We start from the raw sequence: 25,264 nt of genomic DNA, 5'->3' as shown, positions 1-25,264 counted from the left end.
AAAAAGAAACGCGTTTTCAATAAAGATGTAAACGTGCAAAGCTCGAATCGCGAACGGAGTCGGCTCCACTACACTCGTGCCAAATTTTAGCTTTTCACGGCGCTTCGAGAACATCGCCTTCCTATGACCCCCCCCAACTCCATCATTCGAGTTTGCATCACTCGCTCGCATCGTACGGCGAGCTCCGCTTCTAGAACACAGCCGATCATTTACAGCAGCAGATGCTCAGGTTTCCCGAGCCCGCTTATGGAGGACATCAATCGAAATCGCGTCCAGACGTCCGCCTTTCTCTAGGCACCTTCACAGAACGACGACGACAACAACATTTCTACTGCAACAACAACATTTCTATTGCAACATCAATATTTCTATTGCAACATCAATATTTCTATTGCAACAACAACAACATTTCTACTGCAACAACAACATATATTGCAACAACAACATTTATATTGCAACAACAACAAAATGTCTATTGCAACAACAACAAAATGTCTATTGCAACGACGACAACATTTCTATTGCATCGATCGGTGAACGCCGATCACGATCTGCAAGTTCTCGGCATGACCCGGTCACGACGGACTGCGTGTTGCGTGCTGTGTGTGTGTGCTATGTGTGTGTGCTGCGTGTGTTCTGTGTGTGTGCGTGCTGTGTGTGTGTGTGCTGTGTGTGCTGTGTGTGTGTGCTGTGGGTGTGCGTGATGTGTGTGTGCTGCGTGTGTGCTGTGTGTGTGTGCTGTGTGTGTGTGTGCTGCGTCCTGTGTGTGTGTTGTGTGTGTGTGCTGTGTGTGTGTTGTGTGTGCTGTGTGTGTGCTGTGTGTGTGCTGTGTGTGTGCTGTGTGTGTGTGCTGTGTGTGTGCTGTGTGTGTGTGCTGTGTGTGTGTGCTGTGTGTGTGCTGTGTGTGTGTTGTGTGTGTGCTGTGTGTGTGCTGTGTGTGTGCTGTGTGTGTACTGTGTGCGTGTTGTGTGTGTGCTGTGTGTGTGTGCTGTGTGTGTGTGCTGTGTGTGTGCTGTGTGTGTGTTGTGTGTGTGCTGTGTGTGTGCTGTGTGTGTGCTGTGTGTGTGCTGTGTGTGTGTGCTGTGTGTGTGTTGTGTGTGTGCTGTGTGTGTGCTGTGTGTGTACTGTGTGCGTGTTGTGTGTGTGCTGTGTGTGTGTGCTGTGTGTGTGTGCTGTGTGTGTGCTGTGTGTGTGTGCTGTGTGTGATGTGTGTGTGCTGTGTGTATGTGCTGTGTGTGTGTGTGCTGTGTGTGTGCTGCCTGCTGTGTGTGTGCTGTGTGTGTGTGCTGTGTGTGTGCTGCATGTGTGCTGTGTGTGTGCTGTGTGTGTGTGCTGTGTGTGTGTGCTGTGTGTGTGCTGTGTGTTGTGTGTGTGTGCTGTGTGTGTGTGCTGTGTGTGTGTGTGCTATGTGTGTGCTGTGTGTGTGTGCTGTGTGTGTGCTGTGTGTGCTGTGTGTGTGCTCTGTGTGCTGTGTGTGTGCTGTGTGTGTACTGTGTGCGTGTTGTGTGTGTGCTGTGTGTGTGTGCTGTGTGTGTGCTGTGTGTGTGCTGTGTGTGTGTGCTGCGTGTGCTGCGTGCCGCGTGCGATGCGGCCGTCTTGACGTTGCAATTCTTCCCACGCCGTTAACGACCCTCGAGGGCGTAAAACAAAGCATCGCTCCGTATACAATTCACTGTCCCTTTATTTAAACAAACGAGAGCCGGTCACTTATTGCCAAGAAGGTCCCAGCGTGCTGGGATTTAGCTAAAATATTTCCATAAATAAAATATTTTGATGGACAAATACATATATATTTACGTCTGTATGCATTATAAATCAGCTGTGGGGGTCATTGGCAAGGCTTTTAGACGTGGAGTTGAGCGGCCCGCAAATGCAGTGAGTCATTACGTTGGCAATTGATCGAGTAAGGGGTGAGGGGGGGTTCTGTGTGTGCGCAGTGCTCGCTAACAGCACTTGCCCCAACAGTCTGTTAAGGCTATACGGGGGATATTTGTCTTGTGTGTGCAGTCTTCGTTCGGGGGTCTGCTCATCACTGGCCGCTTGGTTGAGATAATTTCTGTGGCTTCGATCAGTTATTCGTGTCGTTTCCATGACTCATCAATTTTAATAAATTAGATCGTTTTTTTTTTACCTATCATTATTATTATTGTTGATGAGTGCCTGCATGTTAATATAATGGGATTCGTGCCATGACTTCACCAACACCTTCACAGTTTTGTTGGCTCTGTCGGGTTGTGGAGTGTTCGAGTTGAAGCATTTGCACAAGACGCGTGATACGTGTAGCTTTTAATTTTAATCAGTGTATAATAATGGTACTACAACAACAACAAAAATGCTACTTCGTGCCTACTAATTGCTTAAAAAACATAACTTTATTTATACTCTTTGGGTCTTTCAAATCTAGAATAACTTTATTTGTCGAACTTATATTTTTTAAATGCCACCGCCTTTCTCGGGAGCCCACGGAGTAGAGAGTGGCCCCTCTATTCACCCTGAAGCAGGACCGTTGCCCGAAACGTTAGGGTGGTCAGAGAGTTAGTTGCCCGAGAAAAAAAAACACATTAACGACCCGTTTAAGTCGATAAACTTTGGGCCACTCATTAACACTCCCCTACAATGTATGCAGTATATATACTGTATACAGTACGTGTGTTATACGTGACGATTCTGGGTAATGTTCCTTCTCCGTAGCAGTGAGATCTAACATGTATGTTGTTTAAGATTGGACACCTCTGCAGTATATGTGTTCCTCTTACGACACGGTGTGTACACAGACACCACCACTGACCACGTGGACACGGTTACCACCACCACCACCACGTGTGTACACGGCCACAACCACTGATCAGACAGTCCCTTCATTGTTTGTTATTTCAAATTTTCAGCGACAGGGACGGGGAGAGGAAGGGGAGGGAGGAGAGAGGAGGGGAGAGAGAGTCACGGCTGTACTAGCAAGAGAGTTTGTAGCAATAAGAAATGGTCTTGAATATAGAGATATGTTTAAACAAGACGTTACTCGAGCAGAGCGGAGTGTGGCCAAGTCGTGGGTCGTAAGTTACGGTTTTAGTAAAAAAAAGAATGTCAACTCGCTAATGCCGCGTGCTCGTAAAATAACTTTGTTTTTCGGGGTTAAAAAAAAGGGGGCTCCACTTTCCCTCGCCTCGAAAGGGGAAGTTCTCGTAAACAAGTCGCTCTTTAAACCCTCGGCATCACCAAGTACACGCGAACACAGCAAACGCGTCACTCGCCGCCGCTGCACCCACTCCACGACCCTTCGTCAATCCACTGCTGGATGATGCACCCCCCCCCCCCACTTCTTCCCCCCCCCCCCCCACGTTAGGGTTTACTTGACCATACTTCCCCACGCTTCTGCGGCCGTCGGGAACGCTCTTCCCTCCGATGTTAGGAATGCGACTGGAGCACTTTGAAATCATCCAGATTGAACACTCGTTCCTTCAGCATTGCTGCTCGTTGTGTTTAGTTTGTTAATAATAATAATAGTTCAATTTGTAACGCGCGCAAATTTGCAGACGTAGTGGCCGCAACTCAGAGGCGCGGAGCCAAGCTCAGAGTCGCTCAAAAGCACGTGGTTGTAGAGGTGAGTTTTTAAGTGTCTCTTGAAGGAGGCGATTGAGGTGATGCTGCGAATGTGCAGAGGGATGTCGTTCCAGACTGTTGATCTTACCCCGGCACCTCCGACGAGCACTCACGCTGCGAAAGAATAAGTTCAGCGCGACTGATCAGTGCCGGGTGGTTGGTGAGTGCGGGTAGCATAGCGCAGTACAGTACAACAATGGAATTTTTTTTAACACAGCAGTGTCCAGCCACTGCCCAATCCACCGCGTCTGTTTTGTAGAAGCGACCTGGCTATCAGAGACGATGAAGCTGCTGGCTGTAATAACCGGCGACAAGTCACAAGTACTCGAATTGTAAATGTTGTTGGGTTTACTCTCCAGGACACAGCCGATGTGCTGATGCAGTCACTAATTGGGCACGGGTTGTTGACGTGACGAACCTTACCGTTTTATTTGTTTTACCAGGTAAGGCCCACTGAGCTATGTAGCTCTTTTGCAGAAGCGACCTGGCCACAAATGATAGCTCAACGAAGTGGCTTATCGCGTGGAAATTTAAAGCAGCCACACACTCTAAATGCATGTTGATTCTAAATGTGGAAAGGAAAAATGGAAGTACCCGGAGAAAACCCCACGCTTCCATGGGGAGAGAGACACGCAAACTCCAAATATACAGCGGCAGGCGTCAAGGTCGGGATCGAACCCACGACCTCCATGTACACCAGGCGAGGTAGTTAACGTTTCGCCACCGTAGCATAGATGTTAACTTATAAGTGGTGATCGCCCGCCCATCTCTAAGCACTGTCCAGGCTCAACTCCTGCTTAGCTTCTGAGATCCTGACTCTATTCCCAGTGACTTGGCCATACCTATCACACACGCACAGTGCATGGCAGTTCACGAGTACAAAAAACCTGCAGTACATCTAGAGGAGTTTACACAGACGGTGACTCCCCCCCTCTATCCCCTCCCCGTGTAGCAAATATTCGACTGTCTGGACAAGTTCGGTTAGCGAGCACCTATTAAGACCCGGCCGCCTTTATCTCCCCAGTGCTAATGTTCACACACTCACACACACACAGAAAGCGGCAGGGACTCGTTTAGGGCTGAGTTGATCTGGCGGTGGCCCACGATGCGATGTTCGCCACAGCTTAGAATCGAGCTTCGTCTAGAACGCACATGGGGAGTGGTGGGAGCGGTGGTGGTGCTGTTGTGTTGTTGTCGGAATGGATTAGCCAAACTTACCCCAAAGAAACAAAAGACAAAGATCCCCCGTGTAGCCTTCAACAGACTGCTGGGGCAAGTGCTGTTAGCGAGCACCTATGAAGGCCGGCACGGGTGGGTGGCCAGCACCACGCTGGGCCGCCTTTGTCTCCCCCACCTGATTGGAGGCTGAGTCGGCCTAGGGGCGTTGCAATGACTGGTTCACATAATCGTCGCCGGTGTTGGCCGTGAGCGGGAATCGAACTGCGGTCTCCCCCCCCGGGGTGGGTAGCGCTAACCGCGACATCGCCACTCCCCACAAGAACAAACACGACAACTAACGCGTAGGGGGGTTAGTGACCCGTCAACATAGCCACGACTTGAACCCGATCCGTCTCTCTCAGCGGCCCTTTCATCTGAAGTGACAACAGCGGCGGTAATCATCCTCCTGTTTTACAACTCCCTGGGCTAACCAGTGGTGGGTACTCCCCATCAAGGGCGCCACGGTGACTAGGAGATGTTAACTACTTCGCCTGGTGTACAGGAGGTCGTGGGTTCGATCCCGACCCTGACGCCTGCTGCTGTATATTTGGAGTTTGCGTGTCTCTCTCTCTCCCCGTGGTCGCGTGGATTTTTCTCCGGGTCCTCCCTCCGGTTTTTCCCTACACATTTATAATAAACACTCGTTTACAGTATTTGGCTGCTATACATTTCCACGTGATAAGCCACTTCGTTGAGCTCTCATTTGTGTTAGCCAGGCCGCTTCTGATAAAGAGCTAAATAGCTCAGTGGGTCCCTTACCTGGTCAGATAAAACAAATAACCGATAGTTTTATTCACGACGACGGGACAAATTCATCCGCAGGACATCCCCTGTTGAGATACCAACACCGTCTATACATCGCAGTGACGCTGTAGTCATTTGTGTTGAAGCGCTTGTGTCGGAGATGACGCTGCGAGTGAATCTACGGACCGCATTATGACAACTTTTTTAATTCCTGTTCGGTATAATGAAGTGTTTTGGGTGGAGCGGTGGCGCAGTGATTAGCGCAACTACGGCTCGAACCCTGCTGCTTCAAGTTGGAATCCAGAACTGCATCTTGGTTGATAATTGTTTTTTTACCCTTCTATCTGGTAAAAAAACTGACACCTTTTTTACGAGGAGTCATGTTTGCATAGACCACAATACCTGCAGTCATAATGCAAACAAAAAACACAACTCTGATAATGCATTATGACTGCAGGTATTGTGGTCTATGTAAACATGACTCCTTGTAAAAAAGGTGTCAGTTTTGTTGCCAGATAGAAGGGTAAAAAACCAATGATCATATTTAATACTGGCAAATGAGGTTCCAATGGTGCATCTTGGTTCCCCAACTTAATCAATGAATGCAAATGCTCGTATTTAACAGTTGCTTGTCCGTCCACCGCTGTGCGTGTATATTTTGAACTGCGTTCGTGTCCGTACGTAGCCAACCGTGCTGACAGCCGCCGTGCTACTGGATGAAGGCCTGGCCACGCCGCGTCGGTCTTGGCGGGTTGTTTGACCATACTTCACCACGTTGGTTCGGTGGCGGGTTGGCGAAGGGTGGCAGATGGCCTGGATAGGATCAGTTATCTGTCGCCCAAGTGCGGTTACCATTGCGCCACCGCTCTCGCCTGTTAACTGTTGTTTTGATATTCTTACGCAGGAAGAGCAAAAAGACAAAGATCCCCCGTATAGCCTTGACATGATTTTGGAGCAAGTGCGGTTAGCGAGTAGCACCTCTGAAGGCGCGCCACGGTGCACGAGGAGGTTGGTTGCCAGCACCACGCCCGGCCGTCTTTGTCCCCCGAGTGGCGATGTTTACACCACAGCACCAGGTACTCGTTTGAGGCTGAGTCGACCTAGGGTATGCCCGGTAGCGGTTCAGATAATTCATCAATCGTCACCGGTGTTGATGGTCCGTGAGCGGCAATCGAACTTGGGTCGGCGGGTTCGTGGCGCGGCGCTGCGCTCACCGCAGCACCACCGCTCCCCTCTGACGCCGTCAAACAGCCCCACGTGTGCAACTTGTGACGTCACAATGGCTCAGCTGACACTTCGCAATATGTCATCGTCATGGCTGCCCACGGTTAGCCACGCGGTTGAACAATCACGACAACGACGTGTTTGTGGAACTTCCACGCACGAAAACTAAACACAAAACAAGACCGCCTGTTGGGTACGGAACAGCCCGCGAAGGAGTTTGTGCGGTCAGAACAACGCCCGACCGCCTTTGTATCCCCGGGTCTGTTTCACTCTCTCCGACACGCACACACACACGTATACACAGCACTGTACCAGCTACTCATTTAAGGCTGAGTAAATCTAGATTTGAACTTATTTTAGCAAGTGTTTTTGAATATAAAGTTGGGGGAGCGGTATAGTGTAGCGGGTATCCCGAGTTCGATTCCCGCTCACGGCCACCACCAACGCCAGTGACGATTATCTGAGCCGGTCCTGGGTCTCTCCCCCTAGGTCGACTCAGCCTCAGAATGAGTAGCTGGTGCAATGTGTAAACATCACCGCTTGGGAGACAAAGGTGGCCGGGCGTAGTGCTGGCCATACGGGGGATCTTTGTCTTTTGCTATCATGTGAGTTCATGTATGTTCATGCGTGTTCATGTGAGTTCATGTGCATGCATGTTAGTTCATACGTGTTCATGAGTGTTCATGTCAGTTCATGTGCGTTCATGTGAGTTCATGCGTATTCGTGTATGTTCATGTGTGTTCATGGGAGTTCATGCGTGTTCGTGTATGTTCATGAGTATTCATATGAGTTAATGCGTGGTCATGTGTGTGCATGTGAGTTCATACGTGTTCATGTATGTTCATGCGTATTCATGAGTTTTCAAGTGAGTTCATGTCTGCACGTGTGAGTTCATGCGTGTTTATGTGAGTCCATGTATGTTCATGCGTGTTCATGGGTGTGACGGCTCGTGCCACAGGTAATCCATTACTTGCCGACCTCGTACCCCCAATTATCAAACAATGAACTCACTCACCTCCAGTGATTGTCCCGATTTAACTCGGTAATTCAGACCAACATTTGCTAACGCGTGTTAATCCCGTCCCTTACATTGTCGCTCGTTTGTATCGTCTCGTTCACGTGATTTTACAGTTTGCACGAATCGTATCCTACCCACTAAATAGTCCCATGCACGCGTAATATGAATAAAGTCCCTAATTATCGGACAGATATCAATTAACTCGAGCACCGCCTTCGTTCTACAACTCATGAATTCTCTAACCGCCATTATATTGTTTTAATCTAACAAAAAATTACATCGATGATTTCTTCGCGATTACATTCTTAATACAAGGGGTGCGTAAGATACTTGTACGAGTGACACTCCAGCACTGCGTGATTAGAGCACCTCACTTCGTTATTAAAGCATAAAAAACGCACTTCTCTGGCCGTGCGTTTCCCTTTCATTTTGCCGTTCATCGCCCTCGACGCACGCCCTCTGAACCGGTTTCGACTTTTGTAAAGCTCATCATCAGCAGCAGCAGCAGGCGTGTATGCATGTCTATGTGCATGCGGTACGTTGAACTTCTTTCGCACCGTACGTCAGCCGACCGCGCTAATGTGGACGCGTGGGGGAAGGACTTGAAACTATGCACGTCAACGCCGTGGCTTGTCTCTGCAACACGCAACCGGTGTGGCTGTACTAGTGACGAATTGGCCACGTTCTGTTGACGTGGCAAACCTTACTAGTTGGCTGTGTCGGGTGGTGGCGGGTTTAACGACACATTGATATATTTACGCGATCTAACCCCCCCCCCCCCCCCAAAAAACAACCTGTATTATGGATAATATTGGTCGCGAAAGCGTTCTACCACGTGTTAAACTAACACACAAAGCAGTTCTAAAGCACTGAATTAGGCTTGCTAAATGAAGCGATAGACAAAACAACACTCGCCCGCTTTACACAAAGACAAAGATTGCCCCCACCCCGCCCCCACCCCGCCCCCACCCCGCCCCCACCCCGCCCCCACCCCGCCGCCACTCCGCCCCCACCCCGCCCCCACCCTATAGCCTGGTCGCACGCGCTCATCCATCCATTCATCGCCATAGCCCCGCGGTGTTCAACTCATTGGCTGTGCTCGCTGCAGGGACCCAACGGCGCTCTGTTTCTTGTTGTTGTTGTTGCTTCTGATGATGACGACGAAGATGACGATGATGACTGACGATGACGACGATGATGATGATGACTGACGATGATGATGACGATGATGACGATGATGACGACGATGATGATGATGATGACGATGATGATGACGATGATGACGATAATGATGATAACGATGATAATGACGATGATGATGACGATGATGATAACGATGATGACGATGATGATGATAACGATGATGATGATGACGATGATGACGATGATGATGACGATGATGACGATGACGACGATGATGATTACAGAGCTGTCGAACGCTCTTCTTCCCGCCCGTGCAAAACCGGCAATTTTCAAAATTCCTGTCACAGCAGCCTCGTGGGTCTTAGCGTTGCCGATGCCGCCTGGAGAATTGCGCTCGGAATGCGATTTTTGGAGGTTTTGGTTTGGGGGGGGGAGGTAGGGGGTGGGTCGGGGGGGTGGGCACGGAGGCGAGGTGATTGTGAAGGAGGGGCTGGCGGAGTCGGTGATGGCGAGGGAGTGGCGGCGAAGGTGGATGATGAAAGCCACATTTGCCGGTGATAAATGAGCAACCGATCTTTGAGCACGCGGAAGAGGGTCCTGCGGCGTTGCGTGGAACAAACGAGAGGGAGCCATAGCGGGGGTTACACGGCCGTGGAGTTGTTACTTCGAGTCGCGAGTGGGATTTTTATTTCGCCAGCCGGGTGGCGGGGCGATTCTAGAGATCGCGATGAGAGTCTCCAATTTTTGGCGAGAGTGACTTGGGCAAGCCCAAACATTTGTTAAAAGCAAAATAGAAAAAAAAACCCCGAATGGATTAAAAGTACAAAGTACAGCAGCGAAGTCAATAGCTGGTGGGAAAATAACAACTGTTCTAGATTTGAAGCTTTCGTGACTGCAAGGATTCATACTCTTAGGTTTTTTTCGGTAAAGTCACGTAGGTGAAAAATAAATAATAGAAATAATAATAGAAATAAAATAATAAATCACGACGTTTCGGAGGCAACACAAGTCTCCGTCATCAGGTGGGACCGTCACAGCCAGATTTACTGTATCAAGTGAGGCACAAATCCAAGAGACAAGATCTTAAATACAATAACAACCGTGTCACGTGAGCAATTGAAAATATTGCAGGAACGTAGCAAGGCGATGGTTGTAAATGATGCATTCGCCTTGGGGTAAGTCGGCTCGGGCAGACTACATTTATATTTATCCACTGGATTAAGAACTACAACGGAAATGAGAATCACAAAAAACGATGATCTGTCTGTACACAGCGTGGCCTAAAGGTCATTACATTTATCATAACAAAACAGCATCGGGTGATTTCAATAATTTGAGCAAATGCTCCAACTTACTTCATTTACCACTAGTGCATGATGCGCGATTTTTTAAATGTTTAATTTAGTATTTGTGTTGTTGTTGTTTAAGATTACATGCGTGTCGTCTTTCAACATTCGTCAATGATTGTTTTGTTGACTCAATTAATCCAGAAGTCAATTGGTCAAGTTTCGTAAACGACGCATTTGAGGTGACTCCCCCACGGGAAAGAGAAGAAACATAGACATCAGTAATGATAATAGATTTTAAATATATTAAGTTTAACACGTAGGCTTTCGCGACCAATGTTATCCGTAATAGACAACATTTACAATTCACAACATTTACAATTAGTAAGGTTTGTCACGTAAACAGAACATGCCAATTCGTTACTAGTACAGCAAAACCGATGTGGTGGTTTACAATTGTTGTGGGTTTACAATGGTAAATGTTGTGGGTTTACTCTCGAACACAGCGGTGTTGCTGTACTAGTAACGAATTAGCACGTTCTGTTTACGTGACAAACTTTACTAATTAGCAGTGTCGGGTGGTGGCGGGTTTAACGACACATTTATATTAACGCGATCTAAACCCCCCTAAAAAAACCTCTATTGCAGATTTTTTTTTTTACGTAAAATATTAAACGATTCTACTTCGTCAATTTTCATTATTTCTGCCACCCCGCATAGTCAGCCAAAGTGGGGTTCCGTTGCCCCTATAACGCGCGAAAACCGGTCGCGACTTCGTTTCATTTTCGAAACGTCTCGCAGCCTTTACCCAGAATACTCCGCACCCATTGCGGAGGGGAGGCGCAGAGCCAGAGGTCGCAATCGGGTTTTGATTCCTTACCCGTACTCGTACCCGGCCGCACCAGGGTCGCAAACGGGTACCCGTACCACGGCCGGGTACGGGTAGCCGGGTATCGGGTAGGGTACGGGTATCGGGTACCCGATTGCGACCTCTGCGCAGAGGGCGCCGTGAGAATGGGGAATCTTTACTCCCCGTGATTTTACCGAAAGAACCAAGGAGTATGGATTCCTGCAGTCACAAACGCTTCAAATCATGGGGCATCATGTTGGCTTGCGAAGTGCCCTACGTGCGTGCGTGTGCGTGCAGTATTGAAGTATCCCCCCCACCACCACCCCCCTGTTGCGTAAAATCCCAGCGATACATTTGGTGCGCGAGCACTACGCAACTGCACGAAACCCAACGTGCTAATCAACACAATGGCAAGCGGTGTAATAGGTGACGTTTCGGGCAATGCCTCTTCTGCGTAGCGCACGTGCACACAGGCCAGAGAGGTTATGCGTTTACTGTGCGTGTACGTGGTGTGTGTGTGCATGCATGCATGCAATGGTGTCATCGTTACATAATGCAGTGTGTACGCGTGGTGTACCAACTATGAATGCATCATCTGTGTACAGGGTCTGCGAAGAGCCAACGTTTCTATGTCGTTCTGTATTATACACGATGCATATACCATTGTATGTGTACATTGTATGTGCACATTGTATGTGTACATTGTGTGTGTACATTGTGTGTGTACATTGTATGTGTACATTGTATGCTCCAGCGACACCCCAGTTATAGCCGGATTTCGCACTTGGCCAGACAAAGGTGGGATGTTTATTTTCAACCCATCTGAAATGCACGTATATATATATAAAATTCAAACATATTACATAACAAAAATATTACAATAAATGACATTATATATGCAATGCTTTGGAATGCGCTGCGCGTGTGATATAACATGTGAAACGAAACGCGCAAGAACAATCTGCTAGCATGCAGGATAATGTGGAAAATACGTCGTGTTCTCCAGGAACGTATTACCGTGTTCAATTTACCGTGTTAAATTTACCATGTTAAATTTACCGTGTTGAATTTATGTGTTACCGTGTTAAATTTACCGTGTTGAATTTACCATGTTACATTTACGTTTTACCGTGTTACATTTACCGTGTTAAATTTACCATATTAAATTTACCGTGTTAAATTTACCATGTTAAATTTCCCATGTTAAATTTACTGTGTTAAATGTACGTGTTACCGTGTTAAATTTACCGTTTTTAATTTCCGTGTTACCGTATTTAATTTACCGTATTGAATGTACTTGTTACATTTACGGTATACATATATATACAGTACTCGTAGACTGTGTGTGCGCGCAGGGTTTGTAGTATGTATGTAGTATATATGTAGTATGTTTGTAGTATGTTTGTAGTATGTATGTAGTTTGTAGTATGTATGTAGTTTGTAGTATGGCCATTGGCGTAGTCGCCACGTGATCACCTCTGTGGGTGGGGCAATCGGTCACGTGGGGTCCCCAACATTATGATCAGCCTCGCACGGTCGCACCGCGGCTCATTGTATACGAGCTGTACTACCCGGATCCACCACGCCCGTCCGCCTTTGTCTCCCCAGTGGCGATGTTCACACACCACACCAGTTACTCGTTTGAGGCTGAGTCGACCTAGGGGAGGCCCAGGACCGGTTAAAATAATCGTCACCGGTGGTGGCCGTGAGCGGGAATCGAACTCGGGTCGCCGGGTTCGTAGCGCGGCGCGCTAACCACTACACTACAATGCGTTACGCTTCCACATGCGCGGATCACGTGACAGATGTGACGTCAGAGCTCACTTGCCGTGCAAAAAAATTTCTGCATTATTGAGCTCCCCCACCCCCCCAAAAAAAACTAAAGTGTATTTTTATAATTTGTGCATGGTGTACAGTCTGGAAAGTACCCACATGGCAAATTTCAAGTTTGTTGCATGTCGGGAAGTACGCTAAACATTTTGAACAGACACACAATATTACAACTTTGTCTTTTATATATATTGAGAGATATATGGAGAAGATGGAGACATTGCGGCTCCTCTCATCCCACTCGGATCGTTACAGAAGCGTCGCTGTGCTTGCCTACACCTCGTGTTGTGGAACGTCGATCTCATGGTGGTTGGCAAGGGGGGCTGGAGGGGGGGGGGGCAACTTGTAGCTTTGGCTACTAAGGATGGTATACTATGCGTGTATACTCTTATGTTTTTTCGGTAAAGTCACGTAGGTAAAAATAAATAAATAATGGCAATTCATAATAGAAATAATAGCAATAAAATAATAAATCACGACATTTCGGAGGCAACACAAGTCTCCGTCATCAGGTGGGACCGTCACAGCTGAATTTACTGTATTAAGATAATAAGATGATAATAACTGTATTAAGATAATAAGATGATAATAACTGTATTAAGATAATAAGATGATAATAACTGTATTAAGATAATAAGATGATAATAACTGTATTAAGATAATACAGTAAATGCAGCTGTGACGGTCCCACCTGATGACGGAGACTTGTATTGCCTCCGAAACGTCGTGATTTATTATTTTATTGCTATTATGATTTCTAATTGTTATTATTATTTATTGTTTATTTATTTTTACCTACGTGACTTTACCGAAAAAACCTAAGAGTATGAATCCTTGCAGTCACGAAAGCTTCAAATCTAGAATTATGCGTGTATAATTACTCAGAATCAGAAGATTTATTTATCCTGGAGGAATCCGATGAGCTATAAAGCTATTTTTTCCCCCACAACAAGACTCTGTCTTCTCGACAGACCTGTTCTTCACCTGAGGACGGCTGCTTGCGTTGTGGCCGAAACGTCGTGAGAATTATTTTATTGTGTTTTATTTTTATTATTTTATTACTTCCCTTCTACGTGACTTTACCGAAAGAACCAAGAAGATGAATCCCTGCAGTCACGAAAGCTTTAAATCGAAAGACACATTAACACTTACGCGATCAAACCCAACAGAAAAAAAAACAACAACAACAACAACCTTCATTACAGTCAAAGTACTCGCTGTTTACAATCGATCCTTTCTTCCTGTGCCTCTGCCTGTCAGGGACTGCATTCCCAACGTGCCGGCCGACACGAAGCTGTCCAAGATCAAGACCCTGCGTCTGGCCACCAGCTACATCGCCTACCTCATGGAGGTGTTGGCCAGGGGGCCCTCCTCGGCCGGCGAGAACGCGGCAGACGCGCCGGCGTTCCGTGCCGAGCTGCGGCGAGCGGACGGCAGGGACGAGCGAAGGCGGAGACAGCTGGTAGCGCACGCGTCACACGCTTCATACGTATGTGTGTGCGTGTGTGTGCGCGTGTGTTGATGCTGGGTCATGTAGCCCGCATGCCCAGCCACCGCATGCCTAAACAGCTTTTGTTCGGCCGGATCGAGGGGGCTAAACGGGCACGGCACGGGCTAGAGAAGAGATGGAGTGATGTGGTACAGGAGGACGTGGAGCTGAGTGGACTTGCTGATGACTGGTACCAGCGGTGTCAAGATCGGCCTCAGTGGAGGAGGCTCGTGAAGGACGCTACTGGGCAGTTGGAGGCAGTCGCCCTCCAACAACAACGGAGGGCGGAGGAGCGACGCTCACAACAACGAGCGGAGCGCCGGGTGGCTAAAGCACAGCAAGTTGGTACAGTAGGGGGAACAGGTGGTGCATCAGCTAGTCATCTCGGTCATCTCGGTCAGTCGACCCGTGGCACCTGCTGGGTCTGCCCCGTGACCTCCTGCCAGCGGGCGTTCGACACTTCACGTGGCCTCAAGGTGCACTTGGCCTGGCACAAGCGTCGTGGTAACGTCACCGCCACTTAGTGGCGAATGGCGGTTGTTGTTGTTGTTGATGCAGAGGCGGTAGTGTAGCGGTTAGCGCGCTGCGCTATGAACCCGGCGACCAGGGTTCGATTCCCGCTCACGGCTAACACCAGTGACGATTATCTGAACCGGTCCTGGGCCTCCCCTAGGTCGACTCAGTCTTAAATGAGTACCTGGTGCGGTGTGTAAACATCGCCACTGGGGAGACAAAGGCGGTCGGGCGTGGTGCTGGCCACCCACCAACCTCGTTCGTGTACCATTCCGGCCTTCATAGGTGCTCGCTAACAGCACTTGCCCCTACAGTCTGTTAAGGCTATACGGGGGATCTTTGTCTTTGTGTGTTGATGCAGAGGCACCGCGGTGGCGAGATGCTAACTCCTCTAGATGTACCGCAGGGTGTTTTGTTCTCGTGAGCTGCCATGTACGGTGTGTGTGTGATAGGTATGGCCAATGTCACCGGGAATAGAGTCAGGATCTCAGAAGCTAAGCAGGCGTTGAGCCTGGATAGTGCTTAAGTTAACATCTATGCTACGGTGGCGAGATGTTAACTACCTCGCCTGGTGTACAGGAGGTCGTGGGTTCGATCCCGATCCCGATCCCGACCCTGACGCCTACTGCTGTGTATTTGGAGTTTGCGTGTCTCTCTCCCCGTGGTCGCGTGGATTTTTATCCAGGTTTTTTTTCCTCCGCATTTAGAATCAACGTCACGCGTTTATATTGTTTGGCTGCTATAAATTTCCACGTGATAAGCCACTTCTTTGAGCTATCATTTGTGGCCAGGTCGCTTCTGAAAAAGAACTACGCAGTTCAGTGGGCCTTACCTGGTAAAATAAAATAGTGAGAGTTTAGTTTGTAGCGAGGGGTTGTAGGTGCGAGGGTGAGAGGTGGTATTTCTCCAGGATCTCCATGGCCATCCCACACAGACTTTCGACTTTTAAACAACTTTTATTGCCGCCAGCAGCAATTCCGATATGAAACACACAAAGTCACCAACAACACAAATAAACGCTATAAATCCACGCGCTGTGGCGCTAAATGCACCGCGCACAACACGAAAGAAAAGTCACGTGGTGGTGGTGGTGGTCATCGCGCACGCCACGGTGACGAGCGAGCGCCTCAGAAGGTGAACACGAGGGTGCCGTCCACGCTGCACATCACCGACATGTGTGTGGTACATGGCGTGCTGCAGCCGGAGCCGTGCCTTGAGCAGCCCCCTGACCACTGGAAGCACAGAGCAGCCGTCAGTGTCACCTTCCAGCATCTTTTTCCTCATCCCACACAGAGACCGACTCTCGTTTGTGGGATTCATGGCCAAGCATCCCAATGTGGCAGAAACCTCGTGGCAACGAATTTTGAGACTCGGTGAGGCTCTATGTCCGGCACGGGTAAATGAACGACATCACCGTCGTTATCACGACGACGATGATCGATAGTCGTGAGAGTAAGAAAACACGGAATTACATCGTGTCAACCCATACGGGTTACCCCGTATTCTTGTACAGGGAAATTTAGTTTTCAGGTCCACAGCCGTTCCAATAGGGCTCATTTTATAGTGCTGTGTAATGTATAGTGGAGTGTATAGGGTAGTGTATACAGTAGTATAGTGTAATGTATAGTAGTGTGTATAGTAGTGTATAGTAGTGTAGTGTGTATTTTAGTGTGTGTAGTAGTGTAGTGTATAGTAGGGTGTGTATAGTGTAGTGCATAGTAGTTGTAGTGTATAGTAGTGTATAGTTTGGAATAATGTATAATAGCATACCCGTCAACCCACAACGTTTAACCCCGTATTCTTGTGCAGGGAAATTAAGTTTTCAGGTCCATACGGCGTACAGCCGTTTCAAGGGGCACGGGGTGACCAATAACGTCTGAGTTGGTATTTAATAAGGTAGGGCACTGATAAGGGGTTGACAGGTTTGCTGAATAACTCTTTAAACAGGAAATCTGGCACGCACAATCTCGCATAACGCTCCCGGACAACGGCTTTCTCAAGATCTCGGCGAAGTCCGCCCGTTCTGGGTGAAAACCAAAGTAACAATTAACATCACGAGGACTATTCGCCGCGGGATTTTAAACATTAACAAAAAAAAAACCTTCTGGATGCTCTCGGCTGTAACGCCCGAGAGCGATTTTGTTTCCAGAATAAACGAGCGGACGCCTCGCCACCGACACTCCCAGTGCGAACATTTGATCGGGAGCCGAGGCGCGTCTCCCTCCACCACCACCACCACCACGTGCAAAAACAAAAACCTCCACCGAGGCAGCCCAGGGAAGAAATTCTCAAAGCGAAAAATAACGAGATGCTTCACGCGGCTCGCCGCAGCGTGGCCCAAGGTGGCGGCAGCGTGGGGGCTCAGTCGACGTTGCGCCGATTGAGCCGTTGTCGATTTCGTGCGGTGGTAGTAATAGGAATAATAAAAAGAAGAAGAACTGCACCGACGGTCCCCCGCTTTTTACGATGCAAAGCTTTCCAGGAAAATTGGGGGGGGGGGGGGGGCGGTGGGGGGCGGGCGTCGTGAACGGGAGAGAGCCTGTACTGTTGTAGTGACTTCGCAGCACGCAACGTACTTATAGACGTGACCGTCACGTCCTGCCAGCCAGCCAGCCAGCAAAACTTTCTTTTTAAAATATAGAATTAAATATTCTTAGTTCTCTTTTATTAATTTCGTGCAGTTTATTGTTGCATTTAGCTATATGTATAAATGTTTTATATCAGTGTACTGGCCGGGTTGAAAGGTGGGGGGGGGGGTGACGTCAGCACACACGAACCCGGCTCCACGCTCTGGATGCGGTGACGTCATCACACAGATGTGCGCGGACTGGTGCGTCAGCCAGGCAGCCAGCCAGCCAGCAAAACTTTTTGTTTTTAAATATATAGTTCAATGATGATAATGAGATGTTACAGCACTTTGTCAATCCATTCACAAGGGGCTGTGTGTCGGTCAACGACCATTGCTTGCGTGCGAATATAACCCAAAGTATATAATAACCCAAAGTATATAATAATAATAATAACCCGGTGCTAAATATCGAATAGCGTTCCTGCTGGAGACGCGCTGCGCCGTGATACCACGACACATCGTGCAGCGGCTATCGGCGTGTCCAATGTGTATCGGTATTTATAGGTACTCCCGGCAGCACTTGCCCGGGGAGTCCGATGCAGGCTATAACGGGGACCTTCGTCTTTGTGAGTGTGCGTACCAGGCTTACGGACGAACGTGGTGCTGACCGCCAAACCCCTCGTGTGACGTGCCGGCCTTCATAGGTGCTCGCTAACAGCGCTTGCCCCTACAGTCTGTTGAAGGCTATACGGGGGATCTTTGTCTTTGTGTGTATGGGGAGCGGTGGTGCAAGTGGATAAGCACAGTGCGCTTACAAATCACGGCCACGCGAGTTCCATTCCACCCCACGGCCAATAAGCAGTGCCGGATTATCCTGGTAGCACAAGTAGCTACTACATATGTGTTGCCGGGAGTACCTAAGGCGGTATAGTACTATTGTAATCGAGCAAGTGCAGAATCACTGGACCGGAATTGATAGCTTGAAAGCATTTAGCGTGGGGCCCTTGAAAGTGTGGGGCCCGTAGCTACTACAGATGTAGTAGTTACTACACGTGTAGTAGCTACTACAAATGTAGTAGCTACATATGATGTGTAGTATACACGTGTAGTAGCTACATCTGTAGTAGCTACGGGCCCCGCACTTTCAAGGGCCCCGCGCTAAATGCTTTCAGGCTATCAATTCCCGTTCAGTGATTCTGCACTTGCTCGATTACAATAGTACTATACCGCCTTCAACGACTGGGTGTTTAAGGTTAGCGATTTGTCGTATTATCTGGCTGTATAGCAAATGAAAAAATACAATTACTTTACTATGCAAGTAAAAAAGATGTGTGTTTTCATATTTACGTGTTTTTTTTTTATTTAAGGCCCCTTTGCAATATTTGCTACAGGTCCCGCGCTAGCTTAATCCGGCACTGCCAATAACAGTTGCGAATAATACTTGAACCAGTCCTGGGCTCTTCCCCTAGGTCGACTCCGCCATAAACCTGTGCCGTAGTTGCGGTGTGTTCGACATCGCGAGACGAAGGCGACCGGGGCGTGGTGTTGGCCACCAAACCCGTCTCGTGCACAGTGCCCGCTTTACAAAGGTGCTCGTTGAACAACCGCGTGTCGCAGTCGTCAAGTCGAAAAGGCGACACGGGGATCTTGGTCTCTGTGCGCGTGCGTGCGCTTAACTTTGCCCGCGTGATGATGTTCAATCGAGAACGCCTCCAACTCTTTCGTTTTTATTGAAGAGGCGAACCCCCCCCCCCTCGCTAACGTGAAACACATTGGAGATGACCGGGCGCAGATTACCTACCAAGGCAGCTCCCCCACACGTCACCTCTCGCTCTCCCTCTCTCCCTCTCTCGCTCTCTCGCCCCCCCCCCCTCTCCCCAGTATAGCCTGCAAGAGACTGTTGGGGCAAGTGCTGTTAGCGAGCACCTATGAAGGCCGGCACGGCACACGAGGGGGTGGTTGTCCAGAACCACGCCCCGAACAAAGACAAAGATCACCCGTATAGCCTGTAAGAGATACTGTTGGGGCAAGTGCTGTTAGCGAGCACCTATGAAGGCCGGCACGGCACACGAAGGGGTGGGTTTCCAGAACCACGCCCTGAACAAAGACAAAGATGACCCGTATAGCCTGTAAGAGATACTGTTGGGGCAAGTGCTGTTAGCGAGCACCTATGAAGGCTGGCACGGCACACGAGGGGGTGGGGTGGCGATGTTTACTACACACCGCACCAGGTACTCGTTTGAAGCTGAGTCGACCTAGGGGACGCCCAGGACCGATTCAGAAAATCGTTACCGGTTTCGGCCGTGAGCGGCAATCGAACTCGGGTCGGCGGGTTCGTAGCGCAGCGTAGCGCTAACCGCTACACCACCGCTCCCCACACGAACACACACACAACACACACACATCACACACGCGTACGCAGGCAATCCCCATTCGCTCGCTCTCTCTTTTTTTTACGATCAGTGGAAACAAGAAGATGCTCGGTGTAGTCAGCACTTTGCTTCGTTCATCATTTCTTTATGTAAACCCCCACCTCTCGCTCACTCTCTCGCTCACTCTCTCGCTCGCTCTCTGGCTCGCTCTCTCGCTCGCTCGCTCTCTCGCTCGCTCGCTCGCTCGCTCTCTCGCTCACTCTCTCGGTCACTCTCTTGCTCTCTCTCGTTCCCCGTCTCTCGCTGCCGGGGGTGGGGGGGTGCCCGGGGTGGGGGGGTGCCCATGAACAGTTCAGTTGCTGCTGCTGCTGTTGGCGGCTCGCACTTTGCGAGGGTTCGCGCGGATCAGGATGAAACGCGCTGCCCTGTCACGTCGGAGAGGCCTCCTCCTCTGCGTGGCCGCTTCTGACACTCGTGGCCCTCCGCTCTGGCGATAATGAGACGCACATGGAGTAGTAGAGAGAGAGAGAGGGAGTGGGAGAGCGTGGGAGGAGAGAGAGAGGGCAAGGGAGGGAACGTTGAGGGAGGGGGAGATGAGACAGGAGGAGGAGGAAGGTGGTGGTGGTTGGGATTAGATGAGAGACGCGAAGACCCGGGAGGCGATGAGAGGAGGATGGCAGGGCGGAACGAAGAGCGGAACGAAGAGCGGAACGGAGGGCGGAACGGAGAGCGGAGGAGACAGAACGTGGGGGCAGAGGATAGAGAGGAGGGAGATGTGAGCGGAGGAGAGAGGGGGCGAGAGGGGAAAGGACAGCGGAGGAGAGAGGGGGCGAGGGGGAGAGAGAGGAGAGGGTCGCTGGTTCGGGATTTAATTTCGCCTCCGGTTCGATTCTCAGAAGGCGTGTTGGAGCCAATAACGAACTCTGGATGTTGAACTTCTTTCGCGCCGTACGTAGCCGACTGCGTTAATCGGGCAATACAGATCACAGACCCTTCGCCGACTTCCCACGTCGCGTCGACCAGTGGGGGTTGTTTGACCATACTTCACCACGCTTGGAAATACGAGTGGGTGAAGCGGTGGGGGCGTGATGGCGGCGGACACCGTCCGCCGCTGGGGCCAGCGGTGGCCGAGAATTGAACGCAGATTGTAAACTCATTCGTTTAGAACTGCGTTTTTGCGTTTAGTCTGTTCTTCTTCCCCCGCACCTACATACGGCGCGAAAGAAGTTCAGCGCACATACAGGTTCATAGGACAGTGCGATAACCGCTTCGCCACCGCTCCACCCATCGAACCGAATGCAGAGGTCGTATTTCGACGCGGGCACTCCAGGTGTGTTTGTGGTGACACCAAACGCACCCTTGACCCCGAGCGAGTCATCACTTTCACGGTGCCGGCAGAGTGCCTCTGGGCTTCACGATGGACGAGTCCGGAAAATGAGACCTCACCGAATGGAATATTCAGTGAGAATCCAGGCGTTAGTCCCCCCCACCCCCCCCCCCCTGAATTAGTTTCTCAAGCGCAGTGAGTTGGTGGTGTCAGCCCTGGCAGAAATGTATACTTAGAGGCGTAACATTGACTCCATTTTGCTGAACGGCGAGTGCTCGAGTCCCCCAGAAATTAAACATTTACTTGTGACTGACGCGTGGCGAACACGCGGACACTCTCAGCAGGGCACGTGACGCGAGATGCACAGATGTCTGATTGGATGGCGGGAGTGGTGACGCGGTGGTGACGCTGATTCGCTTCCCGGCCACGGCCGACATCAGTGGCGAGTTCTGTCCCGATCCCCGTCACCGACCCGCACTCACCAGCGTGGTGAAGCGTGCGGCAGTATGTTTGTTGAACTTCTTTCGCACTCTACGTAGCCAAGCATGATAATCGGAGGTGCGGGGGATAGGACAACAAACTGAACACAAAAAGCAGAAATTAGTTTTCAATCGAGATGATGATTTAAAAGTGCGTAGCTCCAGTGGCTTCCTAATATCGGACGGAAGAACGTTCCAGACGGCCGCAGAAGCGTATCTGATATCGCGCGATGCAAGTGACCGTCCTTGTTCGATGGCCGGCCAGAAGCCGCTGCCGCCGCTGCTGCTGCTGCTGCCGCTGCTGCTGCTACTACTGCTGCTGCTGCCGCTGCTGCTGCTACTACTACTGCTGCCGCTGCTGTTGCTGCCGCCGCTGCTGCTGCAGCTGCTGCAAGGATGATGATTGGAGTGCGCGTGCTGGTTGATGTTCCTTGACGACATCGGCGAGGGTATCGTGGTGAATGTGCGGCGAGCACTTTGTGTGTCCTGAGTGCGACCTCACAATAAAGTACGGCCAATCAACCCCCACGACCGATTCCGGTGTGGTGAACCCCTTATCCAGCAGTGGATATATCTATTTATTTATTTATTTTAAAGGCTGTGCATGCGTATTTATTAGTTCTGTCAAATTGAAGCTGTGTCAGAATTACTTCTGTGCCACCTCTTTCCGGCGCGTCCCCCTCTCCCTCTCTCTCTCTCAGCACAAGGTGATTCACCGCTCGCTCGCTGCCAGGGCCCTCAACGGGAACTGGGAATTGAAATACCACCGAGAGAGGAAAAGAGCAAGAAGCCGCAGAGCCTTGCAGACACATCTGTGCTTTATCAGCGCAGCAATTCAGAAGCATCCAGTCATGACGCTCGCGGCAGCTCCCTCCGCAAACTGCGGATAAAATGCAGATGGCTTTTAAACTCCACTTGAAGATGCAGTATATATAAGCGCGCTCGTGAAGTTTATGGAGATGTTCTGAGACTCGGGATGCTGCCACGATGTGACGGTTCGGCAGCACGCGCTGGGACGTCTGTGGAAACGAAAGAGCTTCATTGCTCATCGGATTCCTCAAATTTAAATAAAGATTCTGTCTAAATAAGGACACTGGACTTGTGATCCAGAGGTCGCCGATTCTATCCGCGACCTCTGGCACTTGAAGCAACGAGTCGGAGTCTCCTAAGCACTCCCCTCCCTCCCCTCTCCTTTGCCTGCCCAACGGGCGAGATGTTAACTACCTCGCCTGGTATGCAGGAGGTCGTGGGTTCGATCCCGACCCTGTCGCCTGCTGCTGTATATTTGGAGTTTGCGTGTCTCTCGCTCTCTCATCATCATCATCACGGTGGCTTTGAGATGTTAACTACCTCGCCTGGTATGCAGGAGGTCGTGGATTCGATCCCGACCCTGACGCCTGCTGCTGTATATTTGGAGTTTGCGTGTCTCTCGCTCTCTCATCATCATCATCACGGTGGCTAGGAGATGTTAACTACCTTGCCTGGTATGCTGGAGATCGTGGGTTCGATCCCGACCTTGACGCCTGCTGCTGTATATTTGGAGTTTGCGTGTCTCTCACTCTCTCATCATCATCATCACGGTGGCTAGAATATGTTAACTACCTCGCCTGGTATGAAGGAGGTTGTGGGTTCGATTCCGACCCTGACGCCTGCTGCTGTATATTTGGAGTTTGCGTGTCTCTCGCTCTCTCCTCATCATCATCATCACGGTGGCTAGGAGATGTTAACTACCTCGCCTGGTATACAGGAGGTCGTGGGTTCGATTCCGACCCTGACGCCTGCTGCTGTATATTTGGAGTTTGCGTGTCTCTCGCTCTCTCATCATCATCATCACGGTGGCTAGGAGATGTTAACTACCTCGCCTGGTACGCAGGAGGTCGTGGGTTTGATTCCGACCCTGACGCCTGCTGCTGTATATTTGGAGTTTGCGTGTCTCTCACTCTCTCATCATCATCATCACGGTGGCTTTGAGATGTTAACTACCTCGCCTGGTATGCAGGAGGTCGTGGGTTCGATTCCGACCCTGACGCCTGCTGCTGTATATTTGGAGTTTGCGTGTCTCTCGCTCTCTCATCATCATCATCACGGTGGCTTTGAGATGTTAACTACCTCGCCTGGTATGCTGGAGGTCGTGGGTTCGATCCCGACCCTGCTGCCTGCTGCTGTATATTTAGACTTTGTATGTTCTCCCCATGGTCGCATGGATTTTTTTCCGGTCCTTCTGCTTTTCCCCTCCATATTTAGAGTCAACGTCGTGCGTTCAGAGTATTTGGCCGCTATAAATTTCCACGTGATGACAAAGCCACTTCGTTGAGCTATCATTTGTGGCGAGGTCGCTTCTGAAAAAGAGCCACGTAGCTCAGTGTGGGCCTTACCTGGCCAAATAAACATTTGTTTAACGGTTAGTCGACTCGGCAGGTTGCGTCTGGTGGGATAAAGTGTGGGTGGCTCATCTTTTCAAGACGTCTGGCCCAGTGTGTTTTCAGTTTCAGTTGCATTAGTATAACCCTGTGAGCAATGCGGATCTTGACTCGGGTGCAACCGCAACAAAACAAAAACATGAACAAGAAACATCTTAAAGTGACTGCACGCAACAGAAAAATCCAGGAAAAAACTGCAAAGTCTTCCAGAAAAAAACACCGCATTTCAACGCTGTGTGCAAAGATCCCAGTGGGATGCAGGTCAAACAATAACAACCATAAGACAATTTAGATTAAAGTTATCAGGCTAACTCTGTACCACAACAAACTGTGTGGGAAGAATAGGCGAGATATCCGTACAACATCAACTCTTTGAGGGACTCTCTGGAGCTCCATCGTAGTGAAGGCCCCTTTTGTCCTTGCCCCGTGTAACTTTTGAAAGTTCAAATGTTCACGTGCAAATTGCATTGAGGACTGTGTGTTGTCATGGTGTCGTCTGAGACTCCTTTTGCTGTTGTTTTGCTGCCTTGCCCAACCCTGACAATTGATATACCTGTGCCATTGTAAATTAGAAACTTTATTTATTTTTTATGAATTTACGTCTAGTGATTTGCTTACATTTCCTATACTTTACACTCCCATCGTTTATTTTAGTTTGGCATTGTTTCTTTCTTGTGACTTTCTGACCCCGTGCCCCAACTGGACATCGGTGACACAGAGCTCCACAGCTCTCCAGGATCAAGACAGCTTCTGATTGATTTCTGATCAGCAGTGGCGTGAGCCAGAGATTTGCATGGCTGCGAATTTATCTCGTGTTTGGAGGAGTTGGCAAAAAAGAGGCCCTCGCCCCCCAATCCTCCAGTGGCGGTTTTCGTGGCACCAGGTCGAGGAGGCAATGACTTCCGTTTTGGGGTTTTTTGTTTTTTTTTCCAGCCAGGGTCCGATGTCGCGTGTTGCCGAGCTCCCACCAGGCCAGAGACGAAGTCAGACGGTGTCAGAACACTGCGGATTGTCACTTGGGTTTCTCTGTGCGAGTCTATGGGTTTCTCTGTGCGAGTCTGTGGGTTTCTCTGTGCGAGTCGATGGGGTTCTCTGTGCGAGTCTGTGGGTTTCTCTGTGCGAGTCGATGGGTTTCTCTGTGTGAGTCGATGGGTTTCTCTGTGTGAGTCGATGGGTTTCTCTGTG

At 49.7% G+C, this 25,264-nt stretch overlaps 1 protein-coding gene across 1 annotated transcript in view; it reads left to right on the top strand.

Moving 5' to 3' along the window:
* Nucleotides 1-25,264, top strand: part of HAND2 (heart and neural crest derivatives expressed 2) — a 46,314-nt gene that overhangs the window by 16,799 nt on the left and 4,251 nt on the right. Inside the window, exon 3 of the mRNA XM_078863409.1 lies at nucleotides 14,171-14,372. Within this exon, the coding sequence (XP_078719535.1) occupies nucleotides 14,171-14,372 (202 nt within the window). The remainder of the gene's footprint in view (nucleotides 1-14,170; nucleotides 14,373-25,264) is intronic.

Source organism: Lampetra fluviatilis, chromosome 15 (assembly GCF_964198595.1).
Source record: "Lampetra fluviatilis chromosome 15, kcLamFluv1.1, whole genome shotgun sequence".
Taxonomy (NCBI): domain Eukaryota; kingdom Metazoa; phylum Chordata; class Hyperoartia; order Petromyzontiformes; family Petromyzontidae; genus Lampetra; species Lampetra fluviatilis.
The sequence above is the reverse complement of the archived record's forward strand: the minus strand, read 5'-3'. Positions and strand labels throughout refer to the sequence as shown.